Raw genomic sequence first — 20,487 nt, 5'->3', positions numbered from 1 at the left:
AACCTCAATTAAGACTAAACAATTATAGGAGGAGATGATGATAATTTCAAATAAAGATAAGCAGTTATGAAGAGATAGCATGACAATAGAAGAGGTAAAATCTTCAGTTAAGTCAAATAAGAGTCAATATAGGCAATGAGTGAATCCTAAAGTAATTAATTCTAATTTAAGTATGTAGAGGTGAAACTAGTAAATAGGAACTCAGTCATATCAAGAACAACTTCATACACAGTAAATATAAGGACCTAAGAACCCTAAAAGGCCAACTATCCACAAATAAGTCCGAGCACGCACTCGTCACCTCGTGTACACGGATTATAATCAATATAGAAGACTCAATCCTAAGGAGAAATCCCCCACACAAGATTAAGCAAGATTCTTACAGATCGGGTCCAACCCTACACCACTACGGAGTGGCAAGAGCGATCGATGCAGCTTTTACCTGAGAAGGTCATAATTGAATCCACAGGGAGCTATAATGAATGGGAATTGGATTCCTATCTAAGCTAGCAGTGCGTAGGGCTTTTAATTACACTTTCAATCATGTTTGTTTGTTTGTTACTTCTAATTTTATACTAATGATGTGCGAAATTAAGCTAAGTAGATATATATGTAGGGTTTTCTAAATTGGTAAAAAAGCACTAGGGAACTGACTTTCCCCTAGGTGAATACTTGACGGGTTCTAAAGCATAAGGCAAGGTTGTTATGTTTGGGATCGCGATATAGCCAATGCACGAAATTACTCACTCAATACCTCTTAGTAGCTTGAGTGACTTTGCCTTAATTGGCTTTATCAAGACCAATTGGATGTCAAAATTGTACAAGCAATATAGGCTCAAGTCGGGTATTACTATCTCCTAGGTTTATCCCTTTAATTAGGGCTATCAATCTCTTGAATACGCCCCAATTCCTTGTTGACCTGATTTTCCTAGACGCAAACTCTCTTTCTCAAGAAGAGCCCAAGTCAAAAAGGCACAAATTAGTGGTTGCAACCACTAATTCAACATGGAAAATACAAATCATGTCAAATATCAACCACCCATAAACATCTAAGCCTTAAAACAAGAGACTCATCAAATACTCACACTAGGGTTGAGCCACAACCCTAGCTAATGGGTCTAGCTACTCATAATAATGGAAGAAATCAGATATTGAGATGAATAATAACCTATAAAATATAATTACAAGCTAAGATTAGAAGATTCAATGTTAAACTAGCTACAAAATTACTCAAAATAGCTTAAAACCGCCATTCATGTGCTTTGCTAAGATAAAAATAACCTAAAAATATGAAAATAAAGTATTTATACAAGGCCAAATTTTCTGGACAAAAATACCCCTAAAGGAGGTACCGCGGACCACGGCCGCGGTGAGGCTTTTTGGCTTCAAGTCTAAGTATCTGAATCTGGCCACCGTGAGCCACAATAAATGGACCACGGCCGCAATGGCTTCACCATGGACTGCAACAAATGGAACACGGATCGCGATGTCTTGAATCTTCAATACTTCACATTCTCTGAATCCCTTCTTCGCGAACCGCAACAATTGGACTGCGGCAACAATGAGGCTACCATGGCCGCGAAGAATCTACCGTGGCCACATTGCTTGAATCTCCAAAATTGCTTCCTCTCTAAACTTTGCCACCTTGGACCGCACTAAATGGACTGCGGCTGCGGTGGGTGTATTGCAGTCGTAGTGGATTTACTGCTGTAGCGGTGCTTTGACTAGTTCTTAGCACTTGTGCAGGTTTCACTCCTTTTTGAGCTGGTCTTGACTTCTTATCATTTTCTTGACCAAACACTCCAAACAAGCACACCATGTAATCTTTCAAGACTACTTGTATACATTTTTAATCCAAAACTCAAGCAAAAAGGAGTATAAAATAGACTAGAATCCCTAGTTATCAACTCCTCCAAACTTAAGCTTTTGCTGGTCCTCAAGCAAACAAAGTAAGTCCCACCTCCTTAAGAATAAAACCAAGAAAATTCAGATAACCTAAAGTGACCACATCTAGCATCAATTGGTACTAACAATTGCCCTCAATTCAAATGAATCATTAACAACATTCAACCTTTTAAGCACCATGGTTTTAGTGCGACACAAAAGCATCAAGAGTTGACTCAACTCATCAATGAAACTCTTTCTGTTACATTGGTCATTGTGGAACCCAAACTCTACCTCCTCAAATCTCCATAAGCAAACCTCACTTTTAGATTGTAGCACTCAGAACGAGGATTGTGGGAAACACACTCATCTCTCTCAAAGAAAGGTCACAAGTCCGGCTCTAAGTACCAAAAGCTTGCCCCTTATGTGAGTCACCACTAATATAAGCTTCACTCAATTCAAGATCATATAGGGCTTTTGTGGGTATACAATGAAGGCTTTTGGTTCAGGGTAGGATATATTTGGTCTAAGAAGGTTTCATCTTCCCTTAAGTACTTCATTTGCTTAATTTTGGAACATATTCTCATGACTCTTTGAGTCATTTACTTCTTTCTAAAGAGTTAGAGAGACACACAGTCACTCTTTCTTGTTCATTTCAAATCTTTTTCTACTTTCTAATCTTTCCATGCCTTTCATCTTTTGCTTTCGTTGAATCCCTTCATTTTTTTTCTATTTTGTTCATTTTCTTTTTGAATCCTTGGCTTTTCTTTCTTTTTCTTTTTCTTTTTCTTTTGCCTTTCCTTTTTCTTCATTTTTTTACCTATTATCACTTTTGCATTCGTCGTCTCTCCCCCCAAACTTATGCTTTTGCCTTGTTCTAAGGAAAGATAGGGTGCCAAGAGAGGATTATTTTAGAATAGATAAAGGCTTGTATCATGGTCATTGAAATAATTAGGGCTAAGGCTCAACGAGGTTGACTAGGGATATCATTATTGGTGGGCTATGGATGTTTTCAAGTTTCAATTAGGATTAAGGAGAGCCTATAATCACTTCTCAAGCGGAGCTACACTTAGGATTCTGCCTAGACAAACATTCAGGGCAAGTTCTAGACTCATTTGCACGGGACTTGGACTTGCAAATCAATACCTCACCACAAGCTATAGGATTCTAAAGAAATAGAGTTGGGGCCCACAACAACCTTAGCTAAGATTTGAGCAACACAAATGGTTCCGAGAAACAACTCGATGATTGTTTAGCCAACACAAGAGTCTCAAGGTCACAACTATCACCATCCTATACACAATAATTTGTTTTTAACCATAAGGTCAAAGGCAAATGTGTTAGGCCCAAGTGAAGCTTTGCCTTGAGGAACCATTGCTTACTAACTACTATTTACACCAAAACAAAAAGAAAAACAGACTCAAACCCCTAAGAAGGTTGTCATGTCATCCACCATCGGGAAGAGCCACCTGGTTCACACAAACTCCACCTTTGGAAAGAACCGTGGCATTAAGAAAACCAAAGGCTTATTGATCATGCAAAATTATAAAATAAGAAGCTACAAACTAAAAAAGAAGCTATTAATGAAATAAGAAGCTATACAATTAAGGAAAATGCAAAAGAAGATATGAAGTAAAATTGAAAAGCAAACTGAATATGTACAAGAAAGGGGGGTTTTAGATGAATATACATAAGAAGGGATTAATATATACATGAGAGTAACTTTATATACAGACCAAACTAGAATCAATAACGAAAAGAAGAATAAAAGGTAGAGTTATATACATACCAAAAGTGAAAAATAAGCATAAAGAAGGAAAATACTGTCATAATTACAGTCCGACATCATCAAAATAGGGCTACCCCCTCAAATGAAAGCTAGCATTGTCCTCAATGATAAATATCCAAAAATAAGCTCAAAAAGAATATAGAGAGTAAAGAAAACTCCCTATTGGTCCTTCGTCTGCATGGGGTCATGAGCCTGGGTCCCTGGGTCCTTTGACTGCTCGGGAAACTGTGACTGGATTCCTGTAACCTGTGCCTACTCTGGGACCTAAGGTTGCTCTGAGACCTAAAGCTGGCTAGAGGAACCTCCATGCGGGTCCTCCAACTCAATCACTGCATCATCCATCTAGGGGATCGCTCTCCTCTTCTTTGGTGCCCTCTCCAACTCCTACTCCGGCTCAGTCTGAGTTGCTAGAGGCTGGTCATGCAACAGTAGCTCCAATGGTAGATGATCAGCAACCTTCATCTTCTCCACTTCTACCCTCAACTTCTTCACAGACTCCTTTGAGGCTTGAGTCTTTCTCAGCTTCTTTGTGTCCTTGGTCAGCTCCTTCAGTGACTTTTCATGAGCATCTATAGCATCTCGAATCAACTGCTGGTTCTCCAGGAGCTTCTTCTGGTTATCCAAAAGCTCCTTAAGAGTCTCCTCCACTGAGGCTGGAACCTGAGACTGTGGGGGTATGGACTGGGCTGCCACCGAGCTAGAAAGCACAGACAGCTTAGAAGTAGCTATCTACATCCAGTTGTTAATACTGGCAAGTGTTTGGATCAAACGGTAGGCAGTCAATGGGTAGGCTGGGATGAGTGGATAACTAGAGCAGCGGAGTAAATGGTCTAGGGGAAATATCTGGTGTGGCTGTGGGAGGCTGAGAAGAAGGGACCACTTCTACTGGCTCTTCAGACTGGCCAGTAGAAGCAATAGCTTTGCCTTTAGGATCTTTACCTTTGGGGTTGTTATCGGCCTTTAGGATATACCATAAAAAGGGAATTTTTGGTTTCACCTTCACGTCAAACTTCCTTTTCTCCACATCCTGGTCCTCAAAATACATTGTAAGGAAATGTGGGAAGGGGTGTGATCTATCACCTTCATTGACCACCCTTGTGATCACCCTAGACATAACATTCCTGATGTTGATTTGGAACCCCGCCATAATAGAAACCACCAATATCGCCTGGGAGATGGACAAAGAGTTCTTATGGGTAGTGGGGTCCAGCATGCTGCATACAAAGGTTTCCCACCCCTTCGCCTTGAAATTTAAAGTTTTCCTCAAAATTGGAACTCCTGATGTCAACCATACTAGGGTGGTGCCCATGAGTGCCAAGTATTCTGTTAACCACGGACGGGCTACCTCATCTAATGCTACCTTTTCCAAGTATAATGATTCATCTTCCTCAGGAAAGCCCAGGTAGTCATTAATTGTCTTCCCATCAAATTTTACTATCAAATTCCGCACTTTAGTCACTTTAGTGCCCTTTTTTATGTGGGCGGCATTTGTGTAAAACTCCTTGACTAAGTGCTCGTTTGCATCCCAGACTTAGGTTGTAAAATATTCCCAGCCCGGTCTCTCTATGAATTGCCTCTTCACATTAGGGTTATGAGGCAGAAGGTCCCTCTCAATGAATTTTCACTCAAGAATCAATTTCCTCTGGGGCCACTACTCTCGGAACTTGTGGTATGCAATCTCACTAACAAATCTCCTTTGCCAAACCTCTGGGTTTCTAGTTCTTTCCACACCCCTTGTTTGGGGTTTTCTCCCTTCTTTTTCATCAATGGGATCCTCCCCGGGTGTTGAAGCTGTGGGTGAAGTAGATGCTGCACTATCACTTCTCTCTGCTGAGCCGCCAAACTTATACTTTTGCCTTGTGCTAAGGAAAGATAGGGTTCTAAGAGAGGATCATTTTAGAGCGGATAAAGGCTTGTATCATGGTCATTGAACAAATAAGGGCTAAGGCACAACGGGGTTGACTAGAGATATCATTATTGATAGGCTATGTATGTTTTCAAGTTTCAATTGGGATAAAGGAGAGCCTATAATCACTTCTTAAGCCGAGCTACACTTAGGATTTTGCCTAGACAAACATTCAGGGCAAGTTCTAGACTCATTGGCACGGGACACGGACTTGCAAATCAATACCTCACCACACAAGCTATATGATTGCTAAAGAAACAGAGTCGGGGCCCCACAACAACCTTAGCTAAGATTTGAGCAACACAAATGGTTCCGAGAAACCACTCCATGATTGTTTATCCAACACAAGAGTCTCAAGGTCACAACTATCACTATCCTATACACAACAATTTGTTTTTAACCATAAGGTCAAAGTCAAATGTGTCAAGCCCAAGTGAAGTTTTTCCTGAGGCACCATTGCTTACTAACTACTATTTACACCAAAACAAAAAGAAAAATAGACTCAAACCCTTAAGAAGGTTGTCATGCCATCCATCATCGGGAAGAGCCACCCGGTTCACACAAACTCCACCTTTGGAAAGAACCGTGGCATTAAGAAAACTAAAGGCTTATTGATCACGCAAAATTGTAAAATAAGAATCTACGAACTGAAAAAGAAGCTATTAAATGAAATAAGAAGCTATACTATTAAGGAAAGTACAAAAGAAGCTATGAAGTAAAATGCAAAAAGCAAACTGAATATGTACAAGAAAGGGGGGTTTTAGATGAATATACATAAGAAGGGATGAATATATACATGAGAGTAACTTTATATACAGACCAAACTAGAATCAATAACAAAAAGTAGAATAAAAAGTAGAGTTATATACATACCAAAAGTGAAAAATAAGCATAAAGAAGGAAACTATTGTCATAATTACTGTCCAACATCATCAAAATAGGGCTACCCCCTCAAATGTAAGCTAGCATTGTCCTTAATGATAACTAGCCAAAAATAAGCTCAAAAAGAAGATAGAAAGTAAAGAAAACTCCCTATTAGTCCTCTGTCTGCATGGGGTCATGAGCTAGGGTCCCTGGGTCTTGTGACTGCTTGGAAACCTGTGACTGGATCCCTGTAAACTATGACTACTCTGGGACCTGAGGTTGCTTTGAGACCTGAAGCTGGCTAGAGGAACCTCCATGCGGGTCCTCCAACTTAATCACTGCATCATCCTTTTGGAGGATCACTCTCCTCCTCTTTGGTGCCCTCTCTAACTCCTGCTCTGGCTCAGTCTGAGCTGCTGGAGGCTGGTCATGCAATAGTAGCTCCAATAGTAGATTATCAGCAGCCTTCATCTTCTCCACTTCTACCCTCAACTCCTTCACAGACTCCTTTGAGGCTCGAGTCTTTCTCAGCTTCTTTGTCTTTTTGGTTAGCTCCTTCAGTGACTTTTCATGAGCACCTATAGCATCCAGAATCAACTGCTGGTTCTCCAGGAGCTTCTTCTGGTTGTCTAGAGGCTCCTTGAGAGTCTCCTCCACTAAGGCTGGAACCTGAGGCTGTGGGGGTACAGACTGGGCTGCCACCGAGCTAGAAAGCACAGACAGCTTAGAAGTAGCTATCTGCATCCAGTTGTTGATACTGGCAATTGTTTGACTCAAATGGTGGGCAGTCAATGTGTAGGCTGATGATGTGGGGATAACTGGAGCAGTGGAAGTAGATGGTCCGGGGGAAATATCTGGTGTGGTCGTGAGAGGCTGAAAAGAAGGGACCACTACTACTGGCTCTTCAAACTGGCCAGTAGAAGTAATGGCTTTGCCTTTAGGATTTTTGCCTTTGGGGTTGTCATCGGCCTTTAGGCTATACCATGAAAAGGGTATTTTTGGTTTCACCTTCACGTCAAACTTCCTTTTCTCCACATCCTGGTCCTCAAAATACATTGTAAGGAAATGTGGGAAGGGGTATGATCTATCACCTTCATTGACCACCCTTGTGATCACCCTAGACATAACATTCCTGATGTTGATTGGGAACCCCGCGATAATAGAAGCCACAAAGGACTCCCACCCCTTCACCTCGAAATTTAAAGTTTTCCTCAAAATTGGAACTCCTGATGTCAACCATACTGGGGTGGTGCCCGGGAGTACCAAGTATTCTGCTAACCACGGACAGGCTGCCTCATCTAATGCTACCTTTTCCAAGTATAATGATTCATCTTCCTCTGGAAAGCCCAGGTAGTCATTAATTGTCTTCCCATCGAATTTTACTATCAAATTCCGCACTTTAGTCACTTTAGTGCCCTTTTTTATGTGGCGGTATTTGTGTAAAACTCCTTGACTAAGTGCTCGTTTGCATTCTAGACTTTGCTTGTAAAATATTCCCAGACCGGTCTCTCTCTGAATTTCCTCTTCACATTAGGGTTTTGAGGCAGAAGGTCCCTCTCAATGAATTTTCACTCAAGAACCAATTTCCTCTGGGGCCACCACTCTCGGAACTTGTGGTATGAAATCTCACTAACAAATCTCCTTTGCCAAACCTCTGGGTTTCTAGTTCTTTCCACACCCCCTATTTTTGGGTTCTCTCCCTTCTTTTTAATCAATGGGATCCTCCCCGGGTATTGAAGCTGTGGGTGAAGTAGATGTTGCACTATCACTGCACTCTGTTGAGCCCTCAGACGACTCAGAAGAAACATGAACTGAAGCTTGAGCAGTAGGAGAGGCCAAAGGTGTGGGTACATCTCTCAACCTAAACCTTCCCAGGAAGTCAGGTACAAACTTCGGTACTGAATCAGACTTAGATGCCTCCCGGGAGGGCAATTTCCCACTTCCCTCTGAATGGCAACCACCTCTATCTGCAGCCTTGATTTGTTTTCTTGTTTCCCCAATTGCTTTCCGAACCTGAGGGGTCAATTTTATCATTCCTTGTTCCCTACCCCGGGAGGACTCTCCTTTTCCTTTTTGTTTGTCACCACCTCCTCTTGATTTAACCATTGTCTGCAAGGAGAATTCAGTTAATGTTTGTTACTATCACAGTACCAGAAGAAATAGTGAAGAATATGAATGGAAACAGTTGACCGCGGACCGCATAAAATAGCATCACGGACCGATGTAGGGTGGGACTCAGACTACCCACTCTCCGAATAAGGTCACCACGGACCGAAAAAAATTGCATCGTAGCCGCAGTGAGGCGCCGTGGACCGTGAAAAATAAACCACGGTCGCGGACCTTCAAACTCACCTCTCTGAAGTTTGCCAACACAGACCACAAAAAAACACATCGCGATCACGGAGAGGCACTGCGGACCGTGAAAAATCAACCGCGGTAGGCAAAACGAAGCAACAAGACCTAGGGTTTAAAATTTTTGTGCACTTTAGCCTTAAACAACACATTATCAACCCACTAGGTAGTTAATGACCATGTTTGACTAATTAAAACCTAATCTAAACAACATTATATAACCCTAAGTTAAAGATTGAAAGAAAAAAGAAGAAGAAGAAGTACGAACTAGAAAATTAAAAGAGAATAATTAAAAAACAAAATTAAAGACTAGGGATATATTTGAAGTACCAGAGATGAGATGCAATACAGATGATTGAGAATCAGTGTTTGAATTTGTGCAACTTAGGGTTGTGATGAACAGTGCTTTATCCTTTTTAGAGTGCAAATGAGCAAAAAGCGTAAAAGGGGGTCTCAGGTCCTATTTAAAGAGAAAGGCCAGGGATCCACACTACTTACCCACTGCGGACCGCGAAAATCCACCGCGGACCGCAGTGATTAAACTTAGAAGGCACTGACAAGGACTTCACCGTGGACCGCAGAAAATGCTCCGCGGCCGCGGTAGGGCACCGCGGAGCGCAAAAAATTGCATTGCGGCCGCGGTGAAAATTTCAAAGAACCTCCACTTTTGACCATTTAGCACTGTGGATCGCAATCAAATTTTGCCCCCGCGTTAAGGTCATTACGGCCGCGAAAAATGCAATGCGGCAGCGGTCCAAACTTCAGAGAGTGCAATATTTTTTCCAATTTAGTCATCCACTCATCAACACACCCTTACACACATCTCACATCCAGTTAGTCCAAAAGCAAATCCTACACTAAGAAGAAAAACAAAAAGAAAGACACATGAGTTGCCTCCCAAGAAGCGCCTTATTTAACGTCGCGGCATGACGCAGGTTACCATCAATCACTTGAGATGGATCATTGTCACCACGTGGCTATCATCAAATTTGCCAAGATAGTGCTTGACTCTGTGCCCATTAACTTGACGAACTTGCCATTTTTGTTTTTCATATCAAGAGAACCAAACAACGTCACAAGCACCACCTTAAAAGGTCCACCCCATTTTGATTTAAGCTTTCCCGAAAATAGTTGTGAGCACGTGATTTTTGCCCTATATGAATTATTCCCATAGATTCAAGAAAAATAAATTTTTTCCATGACTTGCAATTTCGTAAATTTTCGTAACATTTTTTGTTATTGTTTGCATTTGTCTGTGCATGTTTATTTTAATTAATTCATGAAAATACAAAAATACACTGTATTTGCATTTAGGATCTAATTTTGCATTCTTGAGTTAATTAGTAATTTAGCGTTTTATAAAAATGGAAAAAAATCACAAAAATAACTTATTTTTGCATTTTTTATTTTTAGTTTCGAATTTTGGTAGTTTTTCTTTAATTTGGTATTTAATTAGTTGTGGTAATTGTTATTTAGAGTTAGTTAATTTAATTTGACTAGGGATTAATCTAGGTTTATTTTTATTTTAATTTAGTTTAAAAAGAATTAAAAGAAACTAGAAAAAAGAATTAGAAAAGAAGATAAGAGGAGGAATTTTGATTTGGGCTGCATTTAATTTCCAAACCCAGGACCAAATGTTTCTTCCCCAATTCCCATACTCGGCCCAAAGCCTTCAGCCCCAAGACCCTAGGAACGACGCAGTATAAGACTAGAACGGCGTCGTTTTGAGTTCAAAATGGCTTTAACAGATCTTGGCCCTTCGTCTTGGTTTATCTAACGGTCGAGATGGCTTTTCCCTTTTCACTTATAACTGTCCGAATAAACATAGGACAGTTCAATTCACATCCCCACCCTGTTCATCTTCTCCCCATCCTCTCTTCAGCGGAACCCTAATACGCTGCCCTAAAAGCTCACCATCATCGCCGATGGCCTTGCACCACCCCTACTCGCCTCAAAATCACATCATGGAATCTCCGCCCTCTCCTCATGCCAAATCCATGACCCGTTCCCCTCAAATCGCCCTTAAACTCTTCGAATCTGAGATCGAAGGTCGGGCACTTGAACCTTAAACTATCCAAATCCACTCAAATTTGCACCCCACAGCCACTACGTCCCTCCGATCCTAAAACTCCAGATTATTTGTCCAAATGAACCTAGATTTTGCCGAGTCTGGGATCTAGGGCTAAATTTGATTTCAAAACTAGAGTCGAGTTAAAGTCTTTGTTCGTCAAGGTTAGAAGCTCACCTTGACAGGGCACTCGTGATTGAAGGAGTTCGTTAAGATGAGTTTCTCACCCTTGAAGAGCAGTTCGAGTTGGCTAGTAGATTCGCCTCTATTCTCATCTACTACAGTTAGTCGTTTCATATTCTTTCATTTCTTTTGATTGCGTTGTCCGCATTGGTCCTCTCCGGTATTCTTTTTCTCTCTTTCTTTCTTATTCAAATGTGGTTGCATGATAGGCTTTTGAATCCATATGGTTATACATTGGTCATTTTTAAATTTCTCTAATTAGTTTTTGTTACAATTCTGTGGTTTAGTTTGAATTGGCCCATTAGGTTTGTTTAATTTTATTGAGTTAGATTGTGGTTGTTTTCTTCTTCTATACTCTTTGTGTGTTGGTCTTTGTTTGGCTTGGGGACTGCATTACATATAGATGGGCCCATTAGTTGAAGCCCAGAAGTTCGTTGGGATAATTTTCAGAGGGTAAATAATATGAACTTAAGGGGTAATGTAGGGGGTTTAGGTAAGGAGAATCTTTTGTAACTGCCTGGGAAGCTTCTAGGAAGCAGGGTTGGGGGCTGTTTTGAAACTCTAATAATTAATATAGGGGTATCTAAGCTAGAATGAGAATTAGAAAAGGTTTTAGGTTCAAATTGAATCATTAGGGCTGCAAAAAATGTCTAGCCTATAAAGGCACTCTATTTTGATATTCAAGGGAGAGCAAAAAAAAGGGGTTAGAGAAGGGAAATTCTGCAAAGCTGAAACAACTGAAATTTTGGAAACACGCTGATTTCTTTGCATTCCTTTATGGGAAATTGATTAAAATTCTGAGTGATCTGAAATTCTGACCCTCTTCATTCGTTTGAATTTTTTTGAAAACTTTAATTTTGCATTTGGGTTGAAGATGGTTTGATTGTGGGGTTTCGAAAGTGGTGCTTGAGCTAGTTTTGCGTAGAGTACTATCTAGTCTACTGTTTCAATTCGAATTCCTGAGTTTTGGCTGATTTCAAACACTATTTCGTTGTTGTCCTGTTGTTTCTCGCCTACTAATTTCTGCATTTCTCTTGTCTCCCCTTATATTTCCAGGTATTTTCAGCACTATGGATGTCATTTGAGTGTAATTTGCAGTGTGGATCTGGAAAAGTTGATGAAATTTGAGGTTATTTGCTATTGAGCTTCATTTCTCTTTCTTTCAATCATATGTACAGTATGTGAAACTTAGTCTTTTTTAGAAAGATTCTGATTATTATATCTATCAACAGATAGGACGTAATTGAAATCTGGAACATGTTGGTTTTATTAAGTGTTGTTCTCTTATGTTTCTCATCAAACTATGTAGTTAATATTGGACTTATTTGCTTTGTTTGCTCATCTCTATCCTTTCGTTTTGAATCTAGTTTGTACTGGTGGATGAGTTATGAGCTTAGCTTCTTTGGTTTACATGAACTAGAATCGAAATATTTCTAGTCAAGTTGTATGTGTTGAATCTGCGCTAGTTCAGCTGAAATCAATGGTTTGTTTGGTGTAGATTTCTAATTGCCAGCTTTGCTTAATAAAGGCTGAAATATGACCTCCTGTTAGCAGTATAGGATAGTAGATGTTTCAGATTTCTTATGTAATCCTGCCTTTTCACACACATGAGCATCTTGGAGTTTAATAAAATCTTAAGTGAAGCCTGAACTTAACTCAGGGAATTTTCAGATTTGGATCACTTCTTTACATTTGGCTTTTCCTATAGCCAGCCTAAATCACATGGTTTGTTTAATTATATTGGCATGATATTAGAACTCAGCAGGTGAATGGAGCCTATTTGAAACTTTGAAATTGCTTTCTTCTGTTGGAAGCTCGAATGGATGGTTTAAAAACGATGAAATCGCTTGCATGGATTGTCAATAGTTGGTTGCCCAAATTCTGAATTTTTATTACAATGTGGTTTTCCTGTAGCGACTAGTGCTTAAAGCATCGAAATGGCCTATAGCATTGGCCTAGTTGTGCCAAGTTTCAACAGCTGGGTACATTTTAGTTTCGGGGCTTCATATGTGAGCCTGTTTGTGCTTTCCTGCTTGTTAAGATAATTAGTTAGAGAACGGATCCGTAACCCACTTGGGCTCTTTTAATGAGTTCAATTTGATGCCACAAACTGTTAGCATACGAATCATTGGCATTGAGTTTGAAACTTTCGCGTTAGTGGTTATAAATTCTTTAGGCAGTTTAACTTCGTTAAATCCCTTAAAATTGAAACTGAGAATGCAAGGTCCTCGCTTGTTTAATATTTTAATCCTTAGAAATTGAGGTGCGCCAATTAGCAAATTATTCATGGCCCTCACAAAGTTAAAATGCGGAGTTGATTTAGGCGCATTATTTTAATAGTTTACCTTCCTAAACTCGGGTGCGCATTTATGTGACCCAAATCCAAATCTCAACAATATTATATAAAATATGTCGAGAGTCGCGGGTGCATTTATGTGACGTGGTTTGAAACATATTTTAGATGACGTTGAAATCTTCCTTAAAATGATCAAAAATGGTTAATTAGTTAAAATCGAACCATAGGCTAAAACATGTATTAAAATCAGCTAACAGGACAATTATAACAGTTGAGCGACCGTGCTGGAACCACGGAACTCGGGAATGCCTAATACCTTCTCCCGGGTTAACAGAATTCCTTACTCGAATTTCTGGTTCGCGGACTGTAATACAGAGTCAATCGTTTCCTCGATTCTGGATTTGAACCGGTGACTTGGGACATCATAAATTATTCCAAGTGGCGACTATGAGTTTAATAAATAAATAATCCTGTTCCGATTGTCACTTTAAGTTGGAAAAAACTCCCTTATACACTCTTTTCATAGGGGTGTAGGTAAAAAGGAGGTGTGACAACAGTCATAACCGAGAATTGAACAAGAGAACAAAATCACCTACTTTGAAATCCTTGACACGAGCATATTTGTCATGTAAGTACTTCATCTTATTCTTATGCAAGGACAAGCTAGAATAGGCATGGAACCGGAACTCATCAAGTTCATTAAGTTGCTCCACCCGAAGATTTGCTGCCACATCCAATTCAAGATTTAACTTCCTCAAAGACCACATGGCTTTGTGCTATAACTCAACCGGTAGATGGCAAGCTTTCCCAAACACCAACCGATATGGAGACATACCAATCGGAGTCTTGTAAGCAGTCCTATAAGCCCAAAGAGCATCATCCATTTCTTTGACCAATCGGTCCTATTTGCATTGACCATCTTTGACAATATACTCTTGATTTCCCTATTTGAGACTTCAACTTGGCCACTCGCCTAAGGATGATAAGGGGTAGAAACTTTGTGATTGACACCATACCTTGCAAGCAAAGTGTCAAATGCTCTATTGCAAAAATGAGACCCCCATCACTTATGATTGCTCGAGTAGTGCCAAACCTAGTAAAAATACTCTTCTTGAGAAACGCAACATCACTCCGGGCCTCATTATTGGGTAGAGCCACGGCCTCAACCCACTTTGAAACATAGTCAACTGCCATTAGAATGTATGTGTTGCCACATGAACTAACAAACGGGCCCATGAAATCAATGCCCCACACATCAAAGATATCAACTTCAAGAATGGTGGTGAGAGGCATCTCATCCTTCTTTGAAATTTCGCCAACTCTCTGGCACTCATCACATATCTTCACAAGATCACCCGTATCCTTGTACAATGTCAGCCAGTAAAAACCACAACTAAGAACCTTTGAAGCTATCCTCACCCCACCATGATGACCACCATAGGGAGAGGAATGAAAAGCCTCCAAAATACTCAATTTCTCCTCCTCTCGGACACATCTTCGGATCACAGCGTCAGTGCAGATCTTGAACAAGTAAGGCTCATCCCAATAGTAGTCCAAACTATCCCGTTTAAGCTTCTTTCTTTGGTTAGAAGAGAGCTCACATGGTACAATACCAGTCACAAGGAAGTTAGCAACATCCGCAAACCATGGTATGCTATTCAGTGATACGGAGAGGAGTTTCTCATCAGGAAAAGAATCATTAATCTCAAGGCCATCACGAGGCCTCCCCTTCTCTTCCAAGCGGGACAAGTGGTCCGCCACTTGGTTTTCACACCCTTTCCAGTCCACAATCTCCAAATCAAACTCTTGAAGCAACAAGACCCATCTCATCAAACGAGCTTTGGAATCCTTCTTCATCATCAAGTATTGGAGTGCGGCATGGTCGGTATGAACTCTCACTTTAGCACCCATGAGATAAGGCCTAAACTTCTCCATTGCGAACATAATAGCCAATAGCTCTTTTTCTGTCACCATGTAATTCACTTGAGCATCATTCATTATTTTGCTTGCATAATACACCGGGTGAAATATTTTGTTCACTCTTTGACCCAAGACCGCCCCAACCGCAACATCACTCGCGTCACACATGAGCTCAAAAGGCAAGCTCCAATTGGGTGCAGTAATAATAGGAGTGGTGGTCAACTTGTACTTGAGGAGTTCAAAAGCTATCATGCATTCCTCATTGAACAAAAGCTTGGAATCATTTTCCAATAACTTACACAAAGGATTCACTTCCTTAGAAAAGTCTTTAATGAATTCTCGGTAGAACCCCGCATGCCCAAGAAAACTCCTAACCCCCTTGACTGAAGTAGGAGGAGGAAGCTTTGAGATCACTTAAATTTTAGCCTTGTCCACCTCTATACCATGCTTTAAAATCTTATCGGTGAGGATAATGCCCTCCTCGACCATAAAGTGGCATTTTTCCCAGTTAAGCACAAGATTGGTCTCTTCACACTGGGCTAACACCTTGTCAAAGAATTTCAAACATTCATCAAACGGATCACCCACAACACTAAAGTCGTCCATGAACACCTTTAAAATGTCATCCACCATTTTGGTAAATATGGCTATCATACACCGCTGAAATGTAGTCGGTGCATTACACAAACCAAATGGCATCCTAGAAAAGGCAAAGGTGCCATCGGACAAGTGAAGGTTGTTTTCTCCTGATCTTCCGGAGCAATCAAAATCTGGTTGTACCTGGAGTACCCATCCAAGAAACAGTAGAAGGCCCGCCCAGCAAGTCTGTCTAGCATTTGATCGAGAAAAGGCAATGGAAAGTGATCCTTGCGGGTCACTTTATTCAGTTTACGGTAGTCCATGCACACCCTCCATCCGGTGACATTCCTGGTGGGAATCAACTCATTTTGCGCATTGGTAACCATAGTTATACCACTCTTCTTTGGCACACATTACATCGGTGAAGGTTAAGAACTATCCGATATAGGGTACACAACCCCTGCATCCAACCACTTGATCACTTCTTTTTTGACAACCTCTTGCATAGCTTCATTCAACCTACTTTGATGTTTTATGGAGGGCTTGGCATTATCTTCAAGAATAATCTTGTGCATGCAAAAGGCGGGGCTTATCCCCCTGATATCAGCCAGAGTCCATCCAATTGCCTTCTTCCATTTTTGGAGCACCACTAATGTGGCATCTACCTGTATGTTAGTAAGACAAGAGGAAAGAATAACTGGAAAAGTTGAACTTGGGCCTAAGAATTCATACTTTAGGTGTGGAGGCAATGGCTTCAACTCCAGCACGGGAGGTTCCTCGATTGAGGTCTTTGTTGGTGGAGTCTTTCTATTCTCAAGATCCAAAAAGAGTTTCTGAGGCTCATAAGAGTAAGAGCCCATTCCATGTAAAGCATTAACACACTCCACCCAGCCTTCATCCTCATTGACATCAAGATTCAACAACACTGCTTCTAGAGGGTCCTCCACATTGATCATTGCACTAGTATCATCAACTATCACTATCGTGACAAGATCCACAAAAGAGCACACTTCCGTACTATTGGGCTGCTTCATTGACTTGCACACATGAAAGACCACTTTTTCATCACCCACCCGGAAGGTGAGTTCCCCTGCTTCCACATCAACTAAAGCTTTCTCAGTTGCAATGACATGTCTTCCCAATATGATAGGAACCTCATAATCAACCTCGCAGTCAAAGATCACAAAGTCATCATGCAAAATGAACTTGTCCACCCGAACAAGAACATCATCAATAATACCAAGCGGCCTCTTCATTGTTCTATCCATCATTTGCAATCTCATGGAAGTCGGCCTCGGTTTCCCAATGCCCAAAGTCTTGAAAACGGAGTGAGTCATCAAGTTGTTACTCGCCCCTAAATCACATAGAGCTTTTACAAAGTCTTCACTCCCAATGGTGTAAGGAATGGTGAAAGCATCGGGATCTTCAAGCTTTGGATCCATCGAATGCACAATTGCACTAACTTGGTGGGTCATCTTGATAGTCTCACAATCCATGGATATTTTCTTTGTCACCAAGTCTTTCATGAACTTGGTGTAACCCGGCATTTGTTCTATAGCCTCCACCAAAGGAACATTAATTGATAAGATCTTCATCATGTCAATAAATTTCTTGAACTGGTTCTTATTTTTCTACTTTGCGAGCCTTTGAGGATAAGGTGGAGGTGCCTTGGCAAAGGAGCCTTGGCTTTAGGCACAACTGTTTTCGGCATGTCTATTACGTGTTCCCTAGACGGGTTCACGTCATTCTGAGTTTCCACCTCGTTATCTTGGATGTCAATCCTCACTTCCTCATTCAAGTTCTCATCAGTCACATTCTCAATCACCAAAGGGATATCATCATCTTGCAACTCAACTTCATCACTCACAATTTCTTTTTGTTTGGAGGCATTCACATCATCGCCTCGTCCACTTCTTGTAGTTACTGCCATTGCATGCCCGGTATTGTTCCCACCCTTCGAGTTGACTACCATATCACTAGATAGAGCCCCCTTAGGGCGAGTATTAAAGGATTGTGAGATTTTGCCTAATTGAACCTCCTAGTTTCTGATCGAAGTATTGTGGGATGCCAACTGGGCATGAGAGTCAGCATTCTTTTTCATCATCTATTCAAACATCATTTTGATTCTCCCTATTTCATTGTGGAATAAACTAGGACCTTGGGATGGAAATAGGGGTGGATTGTTTGGTCATTGATACATCGAGGGCCTTTGAAAGACTTGCCCCCGATTTCCTTGATTGTTATTGTTCCAACCACCCTGATTGTTGTTTCCACCCCAGTTGTTGTTGTTGGCACTCCAATTACCCTGATTGTTCTGGTTTCCCCAATTTGAATTTTGGTTGTTTTTCCCCCAATTACTATTGCCTTGTTGTTGTTGATTTACCCAATTGCCTTGGGATATCCATTGTTGTTGTTGGTTAGAAGAATTTCCCATTTGGCCCTGATAGTTGTTCACGTATTGCACTTCTTCATTTTGCTCATCATACCCATCATCTTGGAACCCATCACTATTTTGGTCATATTGATCCAAACTCCCTTGGTTTTGTTGACCTCTTTGTCTTCTTTTGTTAACTAACAAATTGACACCCTCCATAGCATTTACATGTCATGGATTTTGAACCTATTGTAACTGTGCCATTGCTAGCTGGTTCATTGTTGTTGTCAGCTCTGCTATTGCCTACCCATGATCATGGAGCTCTTTGTGCAAGTGAATGACCGTGGGGTCACCCTGTGGCACATTGGCTCTACTTTGCCAAGCGGAGGACGTGTCAGCCATCTCATCAAGAATATCACAAGCCTCAGCATAAGGCTACTTCATGAAATTACCCCCTGCTAACTAGTTCACCATACACTGATTGGTCGTGTTTATACCTCGATAAAATGTCTGTTGAATCATTGCCTTAGTCATATCATTGTTTGGGCATTCCTTGACCATAGTCCTGTATCGATCCCAGATTTCGTGAAGGGGCTCATCTGGTTCATGTTTGAATGCTAAGATTTCATCCCTCAATGCCGCCATATGTCCCGGTGAGAAAAACTTGGCTATGGACGTATCGGCCAACTCATTCCATGTAGTGATAGAATGGTCGGGAAGCCTCTCGAGCTAGTCCAAAGCTTTACCTCTAAGTAAGAAAGGGAATAATCTCAACCGCAGCGCATCCTCTGACACATTTGTTTGCTTGCTTCCCCAACACGTATCCACAAAACCCTTGAGATGTTTATATGCATTCTAAAAGGAAGAAGCTGTGAAATACCCTCGCTGCTCCAACAAAGTCAGCATCACATTTGTAATTTGGAAATTGTCTGCCCGGATCCAGGGTGGGACAATTGCACTAGCATATCCTTCGTTTGGAAGAACCCGAGGAGCGACTCTTGGAGGAGGCGGGGGAGGGTATGGAACATTGTCATTGGCCTAGAGGCCTCTCCCTTGAGCTTGAGGAACTATAGGTACCTCATCATCAATATTGTCATCAACCTCCTCCCCCGGAATAGCATTTCCAAGATTATCGTTGTTCGCCATTTTGTACCTAAGTTTATGACACACAAAAATTAGTAACACAGCAGGAAAGAAAAACAAAACACAAAACTAGTTAGATAGATAGCCAAAACCGTTTAGTCCCCAGCAGCGGCGCTAAAAAATGATCGGGTCCAACCCTACACCACTACAGAGTGGCAACAGTGGTCGATGCAGCTTTTACCCGAGAAGGTCGGGATCGAATCCACAGGGAGCTAGAATGAATGGGAATTAGATTCCTATCTAAGGTAACAGTGCGTAGTGCTTTTAATTACACTTGCAATCATATTTGTTTGTTTGTTACTTCTAATTTTGTACTAATGATGTGAAAAATTAAGCTAAGTAGATATGTATGCAGGGTTTTCAAAATAGGTAAAAAGGCACTAGGGAAGTGACTTTCCCCTAGGTGAATACTTGACGGGTTCTAAAGCATAAGGCAAGGTTGTTATGTTTGGGATCGCGATATAGCCAATGCACGCAATCACTTACTCTATACCTCTCGGTAGCTTGAGTGACTTTGCCCTAATTGGCTTTCTCAAAACCAATTGGGTGTTAAAATTGTGCAAGAAACATAGGCTCAAGTCGGGTATTACTATCCTAGGTTTAACCTTTTAATTCAGGCTATCAATCTCTTGAATACGCCCCAATTCCTTGTTGACCTGATTTTCCTAGACTCAAACTCTCTTTCTCAAGAAGAGCCCAAGTAAAAAAGGCACAAATTAGTGTTTGCACCCACTAATTCAACATGTAAAATACAAATCATGTCAAATATCAACTACTCATAAACATCTAAGTCTTAAAACAAGAAACCCATCAAATACCCATACTAGGGTTAAGCCACAACCCTAGCTAATGGGTCTAGATACTCATAATAATGGAAGAATGTCACGACCACAGTTCACCCTCCGTGAACCATCGTGACGACACCTAGTCTCTACGACTAGGTAAGCCTAACAATGCAGAATATAAACAACAATTGCGGAAGAAATAATTTAAAAACCGAAATAGTGAAATAAAATAGTATTTTAAAGCGCCGCTCGGCATACACAATAACAACTCTCGAAACTAACAACATTTCCCAAAACCCGGAATCTCATGATCACAAGCCTTTGAATATCTACAAGCATCTAGC

At 40.9% G+C, this 20,487-nt stretch overlaps 1 protein-coding gene across 1 annotated transcript; it reads right to left on the bottom strand.

Annotated features, from left to right (window-relative positions):
* Positions 1 to 16,269: 16,269 nt before the first annotated feature.
* On the bottom strand, positions 16,270 to 17,771 carry LOC138890229 (uncharacterized). The gene is made up of 3 exons (XM_070173597.1): positions 17,562 to 17,771; positions 16,897 to 17,430; positions 16,270 to 16,782 (listed from the first exon to the last, which is right to left on the bottom strand). Exons 1-3 carry the CDS (start codon positions 17,769 to 17,771, stop codon positions 16,270 to 16,272), a joined length of 1,257 nt encoding a protein of 418 aa, XP_070029698.1.
* Positions 17,772 to 20,487: the final 2,716 nt, after the last annotated feature.

The sequence above is a fragment of the Nicotiana sylvestris genome, chromosome 4 (assembly GCF_000393655.2).
Source record: "Nicotiana sylvestris chromosome 4, ASM39365v2, whole genome shotgun sequence".
In the NCBI taxonomy this organism is placed as follows: domain Eukaryota; kingdom Viridiplantae; phylum Streptophyta; class Magnoliopsida; order Solanales; family Solanaceae; genus Nicotiana; species Nicotiana sylvestris.
This window is presented reverse-complemented; position numbering and strand designations above follow the sequence as displayed.

Coding starts and splice junctions, on each gene's coding strand:
- LOC138890229 (XM_070173597.1), bottom strand. CDS start 17,771: ATGGCAGTAACTACAAGAAGTGGACGAGGCGATGATGTGAATGCCTCC. Junction 17,431..17,561: donor TGAACCCGTCTAGGGAACAC/GTAATAGACATG, acceptor GACATGATGAAG/ATCTTATCAATTAATGTTCC. Junction 16,783..16,896: donor GGGTGGGTGATGAAAAAGTG/GTCTTTCATGTG, acceptor ATCAATGTGGAG/GACCCTCTAGAAGCAGTGTT.